Below are 20,893 nucleotides of genomic sequence, written 5' to 3'. Positions count from 1 at the left end.
TAACACAACAACCTTGGTCCTTTCTCGATTGATAACTTTCTCACTGAGCACAAAATAAACGGCATGTAGTACCTGTGTACATGCATGACTCTGCTAACATTTACTTTAATTACGACTAACGCCCCTTGGGATAGGTGCGGGAGCCTTTGGGTTACCTTGGGACCTCCTCCTCCTCTCTTACCCTATCTTATTTCTCAAGCATTCACAACTCAGACTTGTTGGCATCAGAGTCACACCCAGGGTTCTTTCCTTTGCAGGAGAGGATGAAGATCAGTATGAGCAATTTATGCTTCCACTCACAGCAGCATTTGAGGCTGTGGCCCAGATGTTCAGCACTAACAGCTTCAATGAGCAAGAGGCAAAGGTGAGTCCTACACCTAGCAACTGGTTGGCTTCTGGCTGAAGGCAGTCCATGGTAGCACTGGGCTTATATAGCTCCCAAAAATGTGCACCTTATTGCAAACTATCCCCCTTGTTGACATCAGGCCTCCTGTGCTGTTGAGACTTTAAGCTGAAGATCTGAGTTTGTTTTCTTACTGCCTTTTGGATCACTGCTATGTCTTAAATTATATCCCACTTTAACTTTTAATGCTGTTTACTAGTGATTTCACTGTTTTTCTAGAACAGTTCTGCACGTAATTAGTTTTTGCAAAAAAATAAAAACAAAAACAAAAAGGAAGCTTTTTTTAACTTTATCTGTGTTTTCTACTCTTAACCTTTGTTTTCATGTTAGAGTTAATCAGCTCTTTTCCACTCTTTCTTATTGTAAAACTCTCAGTACCTCTAAATATATTATTCCAAAAGTATTCCTTTGTTTGATGTTTTTTAGTTTGAAAGTAGACTTTACCATCTTTACTGTTTTACATGTATAATGTTAGGTGTTTTTCTACTATCATAAACAGATTTTCCTTTTTTTTTTAATTGTTAAAAAGAAAAAAAAATGTTTTTCTCACCATCTATTCTGGTCACAGTGTCCCTACCTGCAGCTTCTTCAGTTTCTTCCTACCTGCCCACCCATCTAAACAGATTCTCAAAACCCACAAGTGCTCATAGATGGCATTTTCATTATCATTGGTTTATTTATAATTCCTTATTTCTGTGAAGATTTATTTTGAGGAGCGTAGGAATTACAGCTCTATGGTAGGAAGGACACTTACCTAGAGTGCTGGAAGCCCTGGGTTCAACCCCAGCACCACAACAAAACAAGCAAAGAAAAAAAAAAAGGATTATTTTTTGAATTTCCATATTCCATATGTAGAGTTTTAAGTTAGTTTTTTAGTTCTTATTTTCTGGCTCTCAAAATTTTCATTCTATTGTTACTCTTCTGTTTTTACTTCATGCATTCATATCCTCCTGACCTATAAATACCTGTGCCAAACTCAAAGATCTGAGGATTGGTACCAGTTCTTTCGGCAGTATCCTAAAGGCACCCAAGCTGAGCTACCTAAAGGCCACCAAATAGCCAAGGGGTGATGGGTGGGAAATGTGAAGTTTTACCTGACAGAATATCTTTTGGAAGCCAGCAAGATAGCTCAGTGGGAGCTGGAGAGATGGCTCAGCGGTTAAGAGCATTATCTGCTTTTCCTGAGGCCCTGAGTTCAGTTCCTAGCGACCACATGGTAGCTCACACCCATCTATAATGAAATCTGGTGCCCTCTTCTGTCCTGCAGATGTACATACAAATAGAGCACTCATACATAAAGTAAAATCTTTAAAAAAAAAAAAAAAAAAGACAGCTCATGGATAAGGACACTTGGCCAGGCCTGATAACCTGAGTTCAGTCTCCATTACTCACACAGTAAAAGGAGACGACAACTCCTTTAAGTTGTCTCCTGACGTGCATTATGATATGCATATGAGCACACACACACACAATGTTTAAAAACTTTTTAATCTTGAAAGATGGAAAACTAAGAGACTTACAGCAAGGTAGTCAGCTACAGTTTCCAAAGGGGAGAAGATCGTAGAGCATGACAGTGATTCAGGCTGCAGTGTCAACCAATACCAAGAACCTGCTTCAGAGGATCAGGTAATACCAGCTCTCTCCCATCGTCTTAGATTTATTCAAACCAAGTAAAATTACCTAAAGAAACCACCTTGACCATGAACTGCAGTGCACACCCATTATTTCTGTCATGGCCCATATAACAAGTCTTTTAGATTAGTATGTCTTAGACTAGAAAGTTAAGCTCAAAGAGAATTGTTTGCCTGCTTAAAGGAGACTGTTTATAGTATAGTACAGCAGCTTTTGCTAAACAAGTCGACATCCTCAAGTTCCCAGGCACTCTCATGATAATATCACTGCTTTTTGGTTTGGTTTGACTTTTTCAAAACAGGGCTTCTCTCTATAACAGAGTCCTGGCTACCCTGGAACTCTCTCTCTCTGTCTCTGTAGACCAGGCTGGTCTCGAACTCACAGAGATATGCTTACTGCTGCCTCTGCCTCTGCCTGAGTGCTAAGATTAAAGGTGTCCACCATCACCACCAGGCTAGTATAATAGATTTTTAAAAAGTGGTTATCTTATTAATCAGGATGCCCAAGTAGAAATTCTATTGAGGAAGAATATTGAATTTATAGTTTGAGAGAGTAGGAGTGATTGCATGTACCACAGAGTGTATTTGTATGTGTATGCAGGGGACAGCTTTATGGAGTCAATTTTCTTCTACCCTACGTGGTCCAGGGCTCAAATTCAGGTCACCAGCTTGCAAAGAAAGCACACTGAGCCATCTTACCAGCACCAGCTACAGGATTTTGATTGGTTGGTTTGGTTTAGTTTTAGATTTAATTTTTATTATGTATACAGTGATATGTCTGCATGTATGCATGCATGCCAGAAGAGAGCACCAGATCTCATTACAGATGGTTGTGAGCTACAATAGGGTTTCTGGGAATTGAACTCAGGTTGTCTAGAAGAGCAACCAGTGCTCTTAACCTCTGAGCCATCTCTCTAGCCCAAGATAAGGGATCTTGATACAAGCTACATGCCCTACTCCGAGAAGCAGAGTTACTAGGCCTGTTCCATAAATAGAGAGTATAATATATAAACAACTCCAAGGTTTATTAACACATCAGTTTTATTTCTAGGTGGCCAAGATACAGGGGAAGGTACTATGTATACTCCCTAGAGTCTGCACTTGAGACTTCAGAATGAAGAGCTCGCCCGGGACATAAACCTCTTCTCTCTTATGAGCCTTGTCCCTTGCCTTTTGAAATTTTGGATGATTTTGCTTTCCTGATCTTTACATGTCTTTAATGTCTTAAAATTTACTATGCTCAAGAATCTTTTCCTACCAGGTGGTGGTGGCGCACACCTTTAATCCCCATTCTTGGGAGGTAGAGGCAAGGGATCTCTGTGAGTTCAAGTCCAGGACAGCCAGGGCTATACAGAGAAACCCTGTCTCGATAAAACAAACGTCTTTTCCTAGCATACATGAGTCCATGGGTTCAAGTTCCAACATAGGGACAACATTTTTGCAGTAGTGAGCCATAAACCTTGCTGGTTTCTGAGTATAGAGAGTGTGTGTCCCTTATCTGCAATGCTTGGACCAGAGATGCGTGGGATTTCTGGTTCCCCCCCCCCCCCCGGATTTTGCCATATTTGTTTTTATATATATTGAGATATCTTGAGAATGGGACTCTAGTCTACATAACAAAATTCACATGTGTTTCACATGCACTTTATGCACTTGGGCTGAAAGTAACTTTTTGCTTTTACTATTATTCATGAGGACTTTCTTATTCTTTTGCAGTGCTGGGGGCTTAGGGGGACACAGCACTGACCTGTGTCCCCAGCCCAGTAATTCTGTATATGAACAGTTTCATAATGTAGAGTTCTCCACTTACTAGTCATACTCAAAGTTAATTTGGGATTTTAATGGTTGTAGGATGTGGGAATCAGGGGTAAAATGCTTTTCCCCACATACGAGGCCCTCAGCATTGTCCCTGCCCCCCTTACTAAAAAGTATTTTGTATTTTGGAGGATTTTGGATTTCAAATTTTGTTACAATAAATCTTCAGCCTGCGTATCAAGTTGCCAAAACTAATTTTCCAAGTGAACAAGATTACATTCTAGCATGAAGAAATAGATTCAGAATTTTGGGGAAGGGGGTGTTTATTGAACTTGAAAGGAAGCATTTGATTGCAATTGTGTGAAATTCCTGTCAGAAGTTATAATTGGGGTGTTATCTTTGTTTCTGCATCCTGCTACAGAGAACTCTTGTTGGCCTAGTGAGAGACTTGAGAGGGATAGCTTTTGCCTTCAATGCCAAGACCAGCTTCATGATGCTCTTCGAATGGATGTATCCTAACTCATTCTAGAAGTATATTGCACAAACCATAATTGGAGTGTGGTTATGCAATAGGAGTGGGAAAGAGAAGAGGAAGGAAGTTTGGTGGCACAAGAAAAATGGTTATACAAAAGCTCCGCTACTTTCTGATTAGTACATAAATAAAATTGTTTCCCTCTTTCTTGTCTGGGTTCCAGATAAAAGTTGCCATGGAACAAAGCACCAATGTGGAACTGCTACATGTAGATTTTATTTGTGTGGAAAAGCCACACATGGTGGTGCATACCTTTAATCCCAGCGTTCAGGAGACAGGGACAGAAGGATCCTTGAGTTGGGAGCCAGGCGGGTCTACAGAGTGAGTTCCAGGACAGCCAGGGCTACATCAAGAAATCCAGTCTTGAAAAGCCAAAAAAAGCCAGGCGGTGGCAGTACACACCTTTAATCCCAGCACTTGGGAGGCAGAGACAGGAGGATCTCTGTGAGTTCAAGGCCAGCCTGGTCTATAGAGAGAGTTCCAGGGCAGCTAGAGCTGTTACCCAGAGAAACCCTGTCTCAAAAAAACCAAAAAAAAGAAGAAGGAGGAGAAGGAGAAAGAGCCAAGCATAGTCTCCCTGTAATTGACTATAAAAAGACTTGTAGAAAGTCTAACTACCAATATTTTGACCTTGGATATGTCATCAAAATCTGAGTACCTATTTCTCCCATAGTTTCTCCAGTATAAAAGAAATAGTTGATCTCCTGTCCCCTAAGTGGTAAGGTATAAATAAAAAATATGAAATACACTGTTGTTTAGAAAAAGGCACTGAGAATTGGTCACATAGAAAAACTCCCCAGGTTAGCAAGCAAGAAGAAAAATAAAAGACTGTTATATAAAATTGTGTTTGATGAGCACTGAAAATTAGTTAAACCCTGTGACATCTGGATTCAGAATTTTCTTCCTTAGCACCTCCTTTATAGATATCCCTCCTACATGCCGATTCTCCAGCGGGCAATTGAGCTCTGGTACCATGATCCGGCCTGTACCACACCTGTGCTCAAGCTGATGGCTGAATTAGTTCATAACAGGTAAGTGTGATGGTGCATGCTCAGCTGCTTTAGAACCTCACTTCCTTGTGCTTTGGGCAGAGTGTGGAACACTGCTATCAAATTCGAAAGCTTCTAAAAGTGTGTATGTTCTTGTTATTTGAAAGATAACCCAACCACACAAAGCCACTGCTATCTGCAGGAAATAAATCATCAGAAGAGCTCAGGGCAGCCTTTATTTGTTGAGAGGGAGGCAGGGTGTTCTTGTTTTGAGACAAGGTTTCAGCAGCCTATGTTGAGCTTAAACAATATATGACTGAGGATAAGCTAGAACTCTTCCCTTCTCCCAGGGTTAGGACTACAGGGATTTGCCAACATAGTTGATTTTTGTGTGCTGGGGATCAAACAGGGCTTCCTAACCAGGGTAGAGCCCCAACTCACGGTGTCCTATCTCATTTTTCCCCAGCCCCACCCTCAGGATATCCATTCTTAATAAGAAGTAAACTTGGCAACCAAGATTGTTTCGGGGGTTTTTTGGTTTTGGCTCTTTGGTTTTTCGAGACAGGGTTTCTCTGTAGCCCCTGGCTGTCCTAAAACTCGCACTATACACCACACTGGTTCCAAACTCATAGAGATTTGCCTGCCTCTACCTCCCAAGTGCTGGAATTAAAGGCTGCTGTGTCACTCCCAGCCAAGTTTTTTGTTGTTTTGTTTTGTTTTTTGGGAGGGTTGGGTTTTTTTTCTTCTCCTGCCCAAACAAACACAAGTTGACATTTAGTAATTGTGTTCTGTCCATTATATTTCAGAGTAAGGATATACGAGAAATATCTTTTTTTTTTTTTTTAAAGAATTTATTCTGTTTTTAGCTGTGGATATAAGTATGTGCATGAGTGCAAGTGCCTGCAGAGGTCAGAGGCATTCATTGTTGGCTCACTCCAACACTGGAATGTAATTACAGGTGGTTGTGAACCACCTGACATGGATGTTGGCAAGCAAACTCAGGTCTTCTACAAGAACAGCAGCACATGCTCTTAACTGCTAAACCATCACTTCAGCCCCTAAAATTTTCCTGTAACCTTTTTTGTTTGTTTGTTTAGGTGGGTTTCTTGGGTTTGGTGGTGGTGGTGGTGGTTTGTTTATTGGTTTGGTTTGGTTTGGTTTTTCAAGATAGGGTTTCTCTGTGTAGCCTTGGCTGTCCTGGACTCACTTTGTAGACGAGGCTGGCCTCGAACTCAAAAGAGATCCACTTGCCTCAAGGGCGTGCACCACCACGCCCAGCTTTTTTGGTTTTTCAAAGACAAGGTTTCTCTATGTGGTTTTGATTGTTCTGGAACTTGCTCTGTAGACCACCTGCCTGCTTCTGGCTTCTGAGCTAAAAGGCATGTGCCAGCACTGCCCAGCTTGAACCTTTTCTTAATAAAGATATGGGCAGGTGGCTCACACTTAACTCCCCTAACAGTCAGAAAACTGAAGCAGGAGAATTGTTTCAAGCTAACCCACACTACTACAAAGTAAGATCCTGTCTCCACACAACAGAAAAGGGCTGAGGAGACTTAGCGGGTAAAGTGCTATAGAAGGGTGAGGATCTTAGTGGTGTTCTCTGCACTCATGTAAAGGTCAGGTATGGCAGTACATACCTGCCATTCTATACTGAGAGAGGAGGGAAGGGACAATTCTAATAGCATGCTGGCCAGCAATCTAAGCAAACACTGAACTCTAGGTGCAGTAAGACACTTTGTTCCAAAATATAGTTGGGGAGCCAAGCATGGTGACTCATGCCTTTGGTCACAGCACTCAAGGGCAAGGCAAATGAATCTCTGTGAGGTCAGCCAAGGCTACATAGTGAGTCCCTGTCTCAGAAAAAGAGGTGGAACAGTGGTCCCAGACTTTGGCCTCCAAACACATGCACACATGTGCACACACACACATACACACAGTTGTTTATTAGCCTAACTATAGCTGGACCAATAAAGATTCACCTCTTTTTAAAGTGATAAAAATTTTTTCAATACACCAACTTTTAGATTTATCTTACATTTTAGGGCAAAAAGAAAAAAAAAAAGCTGCTTTAGCTTTGCAATTGTGGGGATGGCCGTCAATTTCTCATAGTATTAACTTGTTTTTAGGGGGTTTTGTTGTTGTTTTGGTTTTTTGAGGCAGGGTTTATTTTTGTAACAGCTTTGGCTGTCCTGGAACTCACTCTATAGACCAGGCTGGCCTTGAACTCAACAGAGATCCACTTACCTCTGCCTCCCAAGTGCTGGGATTAAAGGCATGCACCACCATGGTTTTTTTTTTTTTTTTTTTTTTTTTTTTTTTTTTTTTTTTTTTTTTTTTTTTTGAGGCAGGGTTTTATTGGATACCCCAGCTGTCCTGAAATTCAAGGAGACTGGCCTTGACTACCTACTTGCCTCTGTCTCCTGAGTGCTGTGATTAAAGGTGTATACCACCACCTCCTGGCTTTTAAAAGTCCTCTTGAGTAGCAGAGGCAGGCGGATCTCTGTGGGTTCGAGGCCAGCTGGTCTACAAAGCGAGTCCAGGACAGCCAGGGCTATACAGAGAAACCCTGTCTCTAAAAAACAAAAAAGGGCGAGGAGGCTCTTGAGCACATTTCATTCATGGCCTGCTGCTTTTTTTGTTTGTTTGTTTGTTGTTGGTTGGTTTGGTTTGGGTTTTGGTTTTTCAAGATAGGGTTTCTCTGTGTAGCCCTGGTTTTCCTGGAACTCTTTATGTAGATCAAGTAGGTATCTGCCTCAAACAAGAATTTTTTAAAACTACTATAGTGGGGGAGTGTTTCATACTCAAAGGGGCCACAACTTCCCATGAAGCCTACAGTTAAAAGCTAATCATTTTTAAATAGTTATCTGAGAGCACCAATCTTTGCCAAGCAACTTCCTAGCTGCTGTGGACAGAACTTCTGCCCTCAATTGATGTAACATAGTAAGAAAGACTGAAAATTGAGTACATGTGAGGCAGGCGGATATTTGAGTTTGAGGTGGAACTGGACTATATGAGTGCCACACCAGCCTGGGCTGCAGCATCAGATTACCACCCCCACCCTCAAAGTAAAACATACCGAGAAATTTTTACCAGTGATTAATTCCTTTTTTTTTTTTTTTCCTTCTTTAAAGTAATAAAATTCAGAGGAATAGGAAGGAGAGTCAAGGAAAGCCTCTCAGAAACTGATATTTAGGCTGGGATCTGAATGACAAAAATTCTGGTAGAACTCTGTGTAAAAGTTGTAAGCAGGTGATACTGTTATAACTTACTAAAATAGGCTCAGCTTGCTGGGACTTGAAGCAGAACACTGCTCTAAGGCCATAGAGAAAATCAAGTTTGTGAGCAGAGACACCAGTATCCAGAGTCTTGATGACAAGAGCAGACATTTTTCCTCACTGCAATAGGAAGTTGCTAAGCCTTTTTGTGCAAGTTCGTCCATGGTCTTGGTTATTTCAGTTAAAGGTGTCATTCTAGCTGCCTGCCATGGGAAGAATAGAGTGTAATGAGGCAAGAGTGGAGACAAGAGTATATAGGAAGTAAGTGGGTACTGGGCTTGTTTAAAAGTAGGTCTTGAGTGTCAGGCAGGGCGACAAGAAGGACCTCTGGATCTTGAAGGTCTTAAGAACAGTGGAGAACTAAAACTAAGATTATTAAAATGTATCCTTCCCTGCCTGATGGTAAAGCATTCTAAGTCCATTTGTTTGTTTGTTTGTTTGTTTTTAAATATTCGTCTATTTATTTATACAGTGTTCTGTTTGCATGTACACCCGCAGGCTAGAAGAGGGCATCAGATCACATTATGTGGTTGCTGGGAATTGAACTCAGGACCTCTAGAGGAGCAGTCAGTGCCCTTAACCTCTGAGCCATCTCTCCAGCCCCCCTTTGTTTTCTTAAAAAGCAGTAACAACAAGTCCAGGCATGGTGGTGCACAGCTGTAATCCCAGCACTTGGGAGGCAGAGGCAAATGGATCTCTGAGTTGGAGCCCAGCCTGCTCTGCAAAGCAAGTTCCAGGATGGCCAGGGTTACACAGAGGGCATTAAAACCCTGTCTCAAAAAAACAAAACAAAACAGAAAACAGTGCTTTCTCCAGCCATAGTGGTGCATACTCCCAGCACTCAGGAGGCAGAGATAGGCAAATCTTTGTGAGTTCAAGATCAGCCTGGTCAGTAGAGTGAGTTCCAGGACAGCCAGGGCTACACAGACCGTGACTCAAAAAAACAAAAAAGAAAGTGGTAACATTACTTCTACCCCTCCTTTTCTTGCCACCAAGCCTATGAGTATATACAAATGAAGACTTATGAGTTAAGACCAGTAAATGAATAATAGAAGCTAGCCTTTAAATAAAATTGAGCAGTTTTTTGTGGTTTTTTTGTTTTGTTTTGTTTGCTTGGTTGGTTGGTTTTTGGTTTTTTATGTTTTTTTGGTTTGGTTTGGTTTTTGGTTTTCCAAGGCAGAGTTTCTCTATATAGCCTTGGCTATCATGGCCTCAAACTCATAGCAATCCACCTGCCTCTGCCTCCTGAGTACTAGGATTCGTGCACCACCATGCCCAGCTAATATTAAGAATTCTAAAGGTCTTAATTTTATCCACTGTCCTGTTGTTTGGTTTGGTTTGGTGGTATTTTAGTGTTTTCATTATTTGAGGAACAGAACTTGAACCTAAAAAATGTTGGGCTTGAAGAAATAAGCAACGTGAGCCAGGCAGTGGTGCTTCATGCCTTTAATCCCAGAAGCTCTGCAGAGTGAGTCCAGGACAGCCAAGTGTGCTGCTTTCCTCAGCGGAGTAAGCAGCTTGCAGCAGAATTGCTGAGTCACCCATGGAGCACAGTGAGAACCTAGAGCATCCTGATCTGCAAAGAAATTCTTTGACTTTTATCTTCCTGTGTTTTCTGCCCAGATCTCAGCGACTCCAGTTCGATGTTTCATCTCCCAATGGTATCTTACTTTTCCGAGAGACCAGCAAGATGATAACCATGTATGGTAGGTGCTTTAGAGAAACGTGCCCAGAGGTGAATCCAACAGTGTGTGGTCTCGGGTTAGACTAACAATAGCCAGGACAGCGTTCCCATGGGGTCATGTGTTCCTTATGCATAAGTCAGATGTCACCAAAGACCTGCTGAAATGTATATTGTATATGCCTTTGGAATAGGAGGGTTGGGCTGACTTTAAAACTGTGAGTACAGGTATGGTAGCAAGTGCCTTTATTCAATCCAGCACTTGGAAGGCAGAGGCAGGCCTTTGTGAGTTCAAGGCCAGCCAGAACTACATAGTAAAACCCTATTTCCAAAAAAAGAAGTACTGTGACCGCAGTTATATAAATACTTCCTATATGTTTTCTCAGGCAATCGCATCCTGACACTAGGAGAGGTGCCAAAGGATCAGGTCTATGCTTTGAAGCTCAAAGGTATCTCCATTTGCTTCTCCATGCTGAAGGCTGCTCTTAGTGGGAGTTATGTCAATTTTGGAGTCTTCCGTCTCTATGGAGATGATGCCTTGGAAAATGCCCTGCAGACCTTCATCAAACTGCTCCTCTCTATTCCTCACAGTGACCTCCTGGTAAGCCCTAACCCCTATTGGCAGCTTCATCCTCTGATCTTGTTCGTTCTTTTTGCCTGTTGCTGACTGAAGGTTTTTTTCTAAGAAACTACATCCTAAGCCTTTAATCCCAACACTTAGAAGGAAGAAGAAGGCAGATTTCTAAGTTCAAGAACAGCCTGGTCAACAGCAAAGTCCAGGCCATCCAGGGTTATATAGAGAGATTGTGTCTCAAACAAGAAACCACAACCTCATTCCTTCCTGCTATAACTAAGTCTTTTGTTTTCCCAACTCAGAACTATTTTTTGCTAATGACCTTCTCCCTCCCTGCTAAAGTACCAAATGATTCAGCTGATTTTTTTCCTTCTCTTCTGCTCAGGATTACCCCAAGCTCAGCCAGTCTTACTATTCACTACTGGAAGTCCTGACGCAGGACCATATGAACTTCATTGCAAGCCTGGAGCCGCACGTCATCATGTACATCCTCTCGTCTATTTCTGAAGGACTTACTGCACTTGGTGAGCACCTGGCTTGTCTAGTTTGTGCCATAATTACACACTTTACATAGTATGACAGGTAAGTACAGAGGAATGAGTACATGAGAAGATGGGGTCAGAGAAAACCTGGCATCAAAGTATACAAGTAAAAGCTGAATAGGAAGTCCATGAGGGTTGCAGAAACTGTAAGCACTGGCATTTATAGGCAAGAGGAAACCAGGAAATCCAGCTGGCTTGTGCAGAAGGGTTATAGATGAATAAAATCAAGCTGAAAATAAGCAGCCACAGTACAAATCAAACCAGGTCCCCTTAGGCCCATTAGGGGATTAATAGATAATCCCTTGAGCATAGTAGAAGCTACGGAAGTGTTTCTCTCCTAGACCGTATTGTCTCGCCATCCATTTCAGTATTAGGCTGAGCAGTCATGATAAAAAGGACTTTTGAATTATCCATTGTGAACTATCTACACCTCGCTGCCACTTGCATGGTGTATTCGTTCTTCTCTCCAGGACAAAGCCATATCTAGGACAGTCCTGTCCCAAGGAATCAGCGCTTGCCCTGGGAGGCTACCTGCACGTTGCCAGGTTCCTCAGGAGAATTAGAAATGATTTGTTTTCAAGTAGTCTTCACTTTTTCCTAGTCAGCATGTACTCCTGTGTCCCTTGGTGAAAAGCACAGATAAGCTATGGCTCTCCCCCAGATGCTCCCCCATAGCCCGTCCTAACCAAGGCAGGTGCTCCCGGGCTGTATAAAACTGGGTTTGACAATGCCCTCCTCCACCAGTAACTCAGGCTCATGCTTCAGGCCCCTGGTTTTGCAGTTCCTTCCTTTTCTAGCAGTGTGTTTAGGTGACTCTCACCATCTCTCCAAGCTGGTGTCTCTGTTGCCAAAAGCCACGCTCACCTCCTAGAGTTCTCAAGGACACATATTTGAGACAGTACTTGTAAAGCAATTAACAAAGTATTTGGCGCAAATACAGCACTTGATGAATAGGAGCTTTCTTTACTGAAACAAAATGCATTATACCAATAATTTAATATTTACATTATGTATCAAACTTCATTTTAAAGTTGGGCCTTGTGTTTTACTCAACAGTAACTTTGGCTGAGGGCCAGTCTTACATGAGCACTCTTATGTAGTCCTACTCTTCCACATCTTTCTTCCAGACACCATGGTATGCACGGGCTGCTGCTCCTGCCTGGACCATATTGTGACGTACCTCTTCAAACAGCTGTCACGAAGCACCAAGAAAAGGACAACACCCCTGAGCCGGGAGAGTGACTGCTTTCTGCACATCATGCAGCAGCACCCAGCTATGATCCAGCAGGTAAGGGATCTGATGGTTAATTGACAGTGCTGCTGTGTCCCATCGTGGATGAGCTTCACCAAGAGAGGGAGGGCCAAGGTGACACATATCATTGTGTTCCTGTCTTTAAAATGGCGGTGCATTTTGAATTTTCTAGATCAGAAAAACATCTGAAATGACCTGAGTGTCACCAAGCCCATACCTTCATCTGTCACAGGAGCACTCCCTCTCTCTTCCATGAAAATTGGTTTCCTACCTCACTGCTGGGACGTAGAGCATGAGTGAGCCATGCCTAGCTTTCTTAGGACTTGTGCTTTTTTTTGCAAAGTGGGAATAAGAATGTAAGACAGGGTTGGGGATGTGGCAATACACAAAGGCCCTGGGTTCAATCGCAAGCACTGACAAAGACTGTAAAGCAAAATTAAAATTAAAAAGAAAAAAAAAGCCAACACGCCCCTAATCCCAGCACTTGGGAGGCAGAGGCAGGAGGACCTCTATAAGTTGAGAGGCCAGTTGGTCTACCGAACAAGTTCCAGAACAGCCGTGGCTACAGAGAAACCTTGTCTCGAAAAAACAAAGAAGAAGGGGGAGGCAACAGGGAAAGACTACCTATAAATAAAATTTTTCTTAATGAACTTCACAAATTCTTCTGTCTTACCATGCACAGAAAAGGCCTGTTTGGAGCCTGTCCTCTCATCTTAGGTAGCCAAACTACATCACTGCTTTTTTCCTTCTAGATGCTGTCCACGGTGCTGAACATCATCATCTTTGAAGATTGTAGGAATCAGTGGTCTATGTCTCGACCCCTACTTGGCTTGATACTACTTAACGAAAAGGTGAGAACCAGCAGGAGACTCAGGAGATATGGACTTACCACCAACCATGACAACCTGAGTTCCAGCAGCCTTTTTTCCTTTCTTTCTTTCTTTCTTTCTTTCTTTCTTTTTTTTTTTTTTTCCCTTTTTTAATTTATTTATTTACTTATTATGTATACAGTATTCTACCTGCATGCTAGAAGAGTGTACCAGATGGTTGAGAGCCTCCATGTGGTTGCTGAGAATTGAACTCAGGACCTCTGGAAGAGCAGTCAGTGCTCTTAACCTCTGAGCCATCTCTCCAGCCCTAACCTCTTTTTCTTAAAGTCTTTCCTTTATTTTATATGTCTGGGTGTGTTGTCTGCATGTGAGTATGTGTGCCTAATACTCTTGGAAGCCAGAAGAGGACATGTTTCCCCTGGAACTGGAGTTACGGGTGGTTATAGGTGCCAGATGGGTGCTAGAAACTAAACTGAGGTCCTCTAGAAGAGCTTCCAGTGCTTTTAACTGCTGAACCATCTCTAAAAGAAAAAGGGTCTAGAGAGATGGCTCAGTGATCAAGCATATTTGCTGTTCTTCCAGAGGAACCAAAGTTTAATTTCCAGCTCCCACATCAGGCAGCACACAACTATCTGTAACTCTAGCTCCAAGAAAGCTGGTACTTCTGTCATTAGAGGGCACCCAGACACAAAGACTTGTTGGTGTATTTTTAAAATGTATTTTTATTCTGGGTTCCTTAAATAAATCTCTTTCTCCCTTCCTCACCTCAATCCCTTCCAACACCCCAGCACCAGGTAGGACAAAAGGAAGGTTCATGGGAAGATGGAACATACTTTTTCTTAGCTACTTCCTGCTGCTTAGGGTCGTCAGGTTTCTTGGGGCAAGTCCAGTTCTCAGTTCAGGATCTCTCCAACTTCTTCTCCTCCAACTGCATCAACAGCAACCAGGAGCAGCAGAGGGAAATCACCAGCAGCTTTCTTCATTCTGAGATGATTATCACTGGCCACAAAACCTGTGTGCTGACTTGAATAGGCAAATAGGCACAGGGAATATTTATAGTGAATGGCCTGTCTCTAAAAACAAAAAAATAAAGAGTATTAAACATCCAAGAGTGGGCGTGAAAACACTTAAGAGTACAGCTGGCCATTACTTCATCTGATTACCCACCTCTTAAATTCAGTCTGAGGCACATCTCAGCATTTGGGAGGTGAAGGCAGGAGGGTCAAAAGTTTAAGGTCATCCAGTTTGAGGCCAGTCTGGGCTACATGAGACCCTGTCTAAAACAACAACAAAGTCCACAGCACAATTAATGGAAAGAATCAAGGAGCACTTTTCTCTCCAAGTAGTGAGATAAATCCTTTAAAGGGAATATTGTCCCTAGACCCAAGCTCTAGGTCCAGCTCTGTCATAAAGCCTTGAGATCCCCTGAAAGGGCATCTGATGCCAGGTCTGGTATTACATGCTTACAACTCCAGTATTTAGGAAATGGAGGTCGAAGCAGGCAGATCCGGAAGTTCAGGATCATAATGAGTGCCAAGACATTCTAAGCCACTTGAGACACCCTGCCTTTTAAAAAAAAAGGATGGTCAGTAGGGAAAAGGACAAGCAGTAATCTTGAACAAACTGCCTCACAAATTAAACTTTTTAAAAAAATAATATATAGAGATTATCCTTCAAGTGCTTGATTTCTTTAAATATGAATTGAATTGTGGTAGACACTGCCTTCCTTGAAGAACACATATCTACCTTCTCTCACTTTCTGTTTTGCTCCTTGACCCACAGTATTTTTCTGACCTAAGAAACAGCATTGTCAATAGCCAACCACCAGAGAAACAGCAGGCCATGCATCTGTGTTTTGAAAATTTGATGGAAGGCATTGAGCGGAATCTTCTGACGAAAAACAGAGACAGGTAAGTGTCTTGGTCTTACCAAGAAGTGTTGTTATTTTTCAAACCATTGAAATAAGAGCAGTTCCATAAACATCTCTATTCACCAGATGTGATTTACCTAAAGCAGTGCTGTCTAGTAGAGAGGCAAGCTACATGTGTAATTTAAATTTCTCCATGACAAGTTTAATAGTAATCCAAAACATCTATAATTATCTCAATGTATGATGTTCTAAAATTGAGAATATAGACTTTACTTACCTTTGAGAATGTAAACTAAATCTTTAAAAGCACTTATAAGTTACTTGTGGCATACTAAACTGAGATGCTAAGTTTTTGTCAGAAACATCTAATCTGAATTATATTTTATAGCTTAGGATAGAGAGTGATTGGAGAATTTAATTTAAATATAATTTAATTTGAGTCAGCTCTCATTCTCACTGGCCATGGGCAAGTGCTCACTAGCCATCTGTGGTTAGCAGCGTCCATATTGGACAACACAGCTCTATGTCCCTGGTCTTTTAGCCCCGAGAAGTGTAGCAACCTTTACTTCCTAAGGTTAATTCCCATCTCTTGTCATGCAGTTACTATGCATGTGGTGTTGCCATGCAACCAATGTGGCCATCCTAGCTTCAGGCTTGACCATCTCAGGTCTGCTATGAAGTTGCAGGGAAAAAGTAGAGTGTGAACAAGGTCACCTTTCCCTAATAGTCCTGAGACCAAGGTTAGCTGATAAGACACATTCCTTGTGTTCTGCTTCTCAGTAGCTATTTCTGCGCTTAGGAAAACAACACTTTTAGGCAAAGACCTTTCCTTTCTACCTCCTCCCCCAACCCACATACATCCTTTCTGCAGGTTCACCCAGAACCTGTCAGCATTCCGTCGAGAAGTCAACGACTCAATGAAGAATTCTACTTACGGAGTGAATAGCAATGACATGATGAGCTGACAACTCTTGGACTCTACCTGTACAGAGCAGCATCCCTTTGGTCTGGTCCAGAGGGCGAACAGTTGCAAGGGAGAGGGCCTGGCTGATCCCGGCTTCTTCCTCCAGGGGTATGGGGGGATGGCAAAGGTCAACTAGCTATTTCCCCAGTATGGGGTGTGTGTGCACTCACTAAGGGGCAGGCGCTGATGGTTCCTGGGGGACTGGGTGGGAAGGGTGGTGGGAGGAGACAGAGACAAGCATCTGAGACTCCAGCCCACTCCTGGGGCCACCCACGCAGGGAGAACCCAGTGTCCTGCCACAACCTGCCTTGTATAAACATGTACATTTTTTCATAACATTTTGAACAAGGTTTATATTGACTCAAGTTTAAAAACAAAAAGTGTGACTGAAAAATTTTTACAGAGTCTAGTGCACCAATGCTGATGTGAGGGGTTGTGTATGGCGAGTGAAGACAATGTGTATTGTGGTGGCCTGAAGCTTTATTGGACAGGATGTGTGAAAGTGCAGAGATATATTTAGTGACACAGTGTAGAGAGGCAAAAAGAGGAAAAACTCCAAATGTATATTTTTTCTTAATGCCCTTTCCCCACCCCAATGATATGTTCCTATTGCTGTATTAACCCTTGTTATTAGGAACTCTGAGCCATGCGGGAGCATTGTCCTCCCCACCATGGATGCTGCCCTGGGTCCCCCAGCCTCCTGCAGTGACAAATAACTCCAGCTAAAAACGTCCTGGTGTTCTTATCTCCATCCTTTCTCCTAGTTTACTTACCCTCATCCTCAGACAAATGCCTCTTGCTGTTAAAAATTGGATTTATGTTTTAGGATTCTTGGTCTCTGTAGGGAGACGACGAAGAATTGAGCCATTTGCTCTCTTGTTGAGCAATTTGCATGAGTCCACCAGAGGCCTGATGTGTGTGGCCATAACTTTGTCTTCCCCAGCCCTTGAGGCAGTGTGTATGGATGCGTGTGTGGATATTTATGTATGTGCCCTGCACTCATGAATGTATGAACTGGAGGGAGTTACTACAGGGGAGGGTTCTTAATAACAAGGTCTACCTAGCATGAAGTATTTAACATTCTCCCTTGAAAAATATACATTTTTATAAAATAAAAACCATAATAAATGTTTTGAATATTAAAAAAGAAAAGTGAACCTACAGAGGAAAATTCAACGGAGAAAGCTGTTTGCCTTGTACTTTTCCACAACTGTTGCTGCTAGTTGTACACATCTCTAGTTCAGCTCTTATCCACGAGACATTAATCAATTAGGTTTTATTTTTATTTTCCTCAACCCTCACAAACAAGCCTATTAATTTTCCTTCTCCTCTGGCGACTGTGTGGTGAATCTTTCCTTGCGTGATCAGGTTGCGGATAGACTTGTAAGGGTGTTTGCTGCATACAGTGTAAGCATTGTGACCGCCAATAAACTTCAATGGTTTCTACTGACCTGGTTTCAGCAGTCAAGTGTAGTGTGTTCAGGGATGTGTCTCGCTGTAAACACATGGAGATATTTAAACAAACGTGCTTTCTTTCTTAAAAGCCAGTAGATGAAGAACACCCTCTACCTTATCAAAGTAACTCAGACTGTGTCTGACTCAACTCTTTAAAAGAATGACTGGTTCAGCTGACAGACTTAAAGTATAGTGTTATGTTCTCCGGCGTTGTCATAATGAAGCCACTGCCTCTTTCCAGGTAATAAAGTGACCGCCTGCATATAAGCAGTAGCTGAGGAAAGCCCCATTCTGTTCGTCTACGCTGCCTCCCTGAGACAGGCTGGTCTTCATTATTAGGCCTGAACAAGTTTCAGTGGTTCCCCTGGAATACTACAGAATACAGAGGCCACATGAGGCAAATGAAGACTAGTTTCTAGGATGTATGGCCCTGTACTGCACAATGCCTTCACTCTGAGGGATCTCCATTGCTGGGACCTTTGAAAAGCACAGAAGTATAGGACAGTCATAGGTATCTTACCTACAAGGGCCCAAGTGGCAGTCCTGAGCACCTCTTAGGTGTACTGGAACCTTCTTGTGCTGTTTTTGTCTGTACAACTAGAATTGGCTGATCTTGAGCAGTTCCATCTCTTAAGTCTAGGCAGAGTACAAAGTGATTAATAAGCTGATGAAAAAGTCATCCTGGCCCGTATTCAGGAGAACCTGGGATACTAAATCTGAAGTAAATGAGACAAGGGGGTTGGGAACCTTTCTCACAGATACTAGAAAAGTTATCTTGAGGTAAAAGATGGTCAGTAAAACCCCAGTGTCCTTCTCTCCTGAAAAGTAATCCCAGAAGCAAGAAACTCACTAGGGACAATGGTGTCTTTGTTGCAGTCATGACAAAGTGGTCATGGTAAAAAAGATCTTGAACAGCAAAAACGCCAAACCTTATAACCCTTTGGGTGAGCCATAATGGTGTCACTCTTCAGCTGACAAAAACAAGTTTCTGCCCTGGCATGGTATTGCATGCCTTTAACCCCAGCAACTGGGAGGTAAAGGTAGGCAAATCAAGGGTCTCAAGGTCAGGCAGGACTACAAAGAGAGGATGTCTAAAGAGAGAGGGAGGGAGGGAGGGAGGGAGGGAAGGAGGAAGGAAAGAAGGAAGGAAGGAGAAAAAAAAGTTTTAGGACTTAGGAAATGAAAACAGGATTAATAAGATAGTCCTTGACACACAAAGGCCATTCTGGGCTATGTGATACCTCTCTCTCCTTCCGCCTCCCTCCCATCCCACATCCCATACACGCATTACTAATTTCATAGATTCAACCTAATAAGAAATCCAGTTTTCTTTAACTTTGAATTTTCTCAAGATATCATGGAAGCATATTATGGGTATCTGTGCTATTCCTGGGCACTAAGTTCATCAAATCAAGTGTCTATACAATGATTCCTGGAATAAGCTATACTGAACAAATTATTTTACTGGTGATTATCAAATTTTATTATGTGCATATGTATTTATTAGTCCAGATAAAGGTAATATTTTCCTACTAAAGTGCAAGCCAAAGAAGGGATTTTACTCAGGGTCAAAATGTTAGGTTTTTAAATTCTGTTGTTTTTGTTTTGCTGGTTTTTTGAGCCAAGGTTTCTCTGTGTAGCTCCTGCTGTCTTGGAACTCTAAAGACCAGGCTGGCCTCCAACTCAAGATGTCTGCCTGCCTCTGCCTCCCAAGTGCTGGGACAAAAGACATGCGCCACCTCATACCAGCTAAATTCTGTTTTTAATATGTGTTCTTATGTAGGCCAGGTTAGCCTAAACTGACAATGTAACCAAAGCAAGCCTTGAATTCCTGGCCCTCCTGCCTCTCTCCCCTAAGTGCTTGTATTAAAGGTATGTGCCACCAGGCCTGGCTAGGCTTTGAAATTTTAAGAATGACTTGAGGCAAGCATGTCCGTTTTGTAATGGAAAGTGGCAGTCTACTCAGATGCAGTATCTTTCTCCAGAACATAGGCCAGCTCTGAGTGCTCTTCACCTGGAGAACAATGTTTCAGTGTCCTGTGATGAATTTCTCTGAGCACACAGTCCACTTTCAAAATAGTCATGGTCCTAGAACATGAAGTAACCTAGAGAGCAAAACAGACCCTAGCCAGCCCTGTCCAACCCAGAACTTCTGAGATCTGCTAATGTGTCAAAACACCAAAGCAAAAACAGACAGTTTACAGTTGGATTAACCTGTAAAACCTTTACTACAGAAAAGAAATTTGAAGGAATTAAAATGTGTGTCCCCAGCTATAATGAAACATCTATTAACTTAGACGCCTATAATGAAACATCTATTAACTTAGACGCCGGATCCTAGAGGGGAGGCTTCCTGCCAGCTGTCTTCTGGGTCGGTAACACAAGTGTTTTCCAAACTTTGAGTGCTGGCTGGTCATCAACTTTGGTGTACTTCAGAAACTGTCCATTAAAGGAAGCTGCTACCAATGGAGCTGCAACCATCAGGGTGAGTAGTAGAATAAAGTTTGAAAATGACTTTACTTTCTCAGCAATTCATGGTTCTCAGGACAGCCTGACTGCTGCCCTAGTTCAGTGAGCAGGGTGGGCTGGACCCCAGTGGTAGAATGTTTTAATCCTCAGCACTCCATTCCCCAAGAGAGTGAACGAACAAACAGTATAATAAAAGCAGTATACACCACGTTTATACTTTTAATTGTAGACCTCATAAAGCACTGAGCACGCAGAAGCACCTAAGAGCCTAATCCATCCCATCACCAGAAGAGAATCACCTAACTCCTACAAAACTACAAATTAGGCCAGTCAGGCATTGGAATCACGGTCTGGAGAGCAAGCCCTCAGGATTAAAAAGCCAGACGTGCCTCATACCTGTGATAACAGCATTTAGCAGACTAAGGCTGATGGAAAAAATGGAACAAGTGCCAGGTCAGCTTCAGCCACAAACTGAAACCCAGCCTTCGGTTACAAAGTGAGGGATGGTGATGGTGCCCGAGGCATGGCCAAGAGCACTTGCTGCTCTTGGACAACATCAGAGTTAGCTCCCAGCATGAACTGCCCGAGCCTCCAATTCTGTGCATCCAGCAACTCCAGTCATGCACTGCCTGCTCTTCCAGAGTTTCTAAGTTCAGTTCCCAGCAACCACA

The 20,893-nt window shown here is 42.4% G+C and overlaps 1 protein-coding gene across 2 annotated transcripts in view; it reads left to right on the top strand.

The window, feature by feature from the left end:
* Xpo7 (exportin 7) overlaps nucleotides 1–17,748 on the top strand; it is a 42,059-nt gene extending 24,311 nt beyond the window's left edge. For both annotated transcript variants that reach the window (XM_051160813.1, XM_051160814.1), the window contains exons 19-28: nucleotides 258–364; nucleotides 4,211–4,299; nucleotides 5,245–5,352; nucleotides 10,209–10,291; nucleotides 10,653–10,867; nucleotides 11,226–11,364; nucleotides 12,510–12,670; nucleotides 13,387–13,485; nucleotides 15,247–15,374; nucleotides 16,206–17,748. In XM_051160813.1, the coding sequence (XP_051016770.1) occupies nucleotides 258–364; nucleotides 4,211–4,299; nucleotides 5,245–5,352; nucleotides 10,209–10,291; nucleotides 10,653–10,867; nucleotides 11,226–11,364; nucleotides 12,510–12,670; nucleotides 13,387–13,485; nucleotides 15,247–15,374; nucleotides 16,206–16,299 (1,223 nt within the window). In that variant the 3' untranslated portion in view covers nucleotides 16,300–17,748. The remainder of the gene's footprint in view (nucleotides 1–257; nucleotides 365–4,210; nucleotides 4,300–5,244; nucleotides 5,353–10,208; nucleotides 10,292–10,652; nucleotides 10,868–11,225; nucleotides 11,365–12,509; nucleotides 12,671–13,386; nucleotides 13,486–15,246; nucleotides 15,375–16,205) is intronic.
* The last annotated feature ends 3,145 nt before the right edge of the window (nucleotides 17,749–20,893 follow it).

Source organism: Acomys russatus, chromosome 18, assembly GCF_903995435.1.
Source record: "Acomys russatus chromosome 18, mAcoRus1.1, whole genome shotgun sequence".
Lineage (NCBI taxonomy): Eukaryota > Metazoa > Chordata > Mammalia > Rodentia > Muridae > Acomys > Acomys russatus.
Note: the sequence above shows the minus strand (reverse complement) of the source record. Positions and strands in the feature narration are given on the sequence as shown.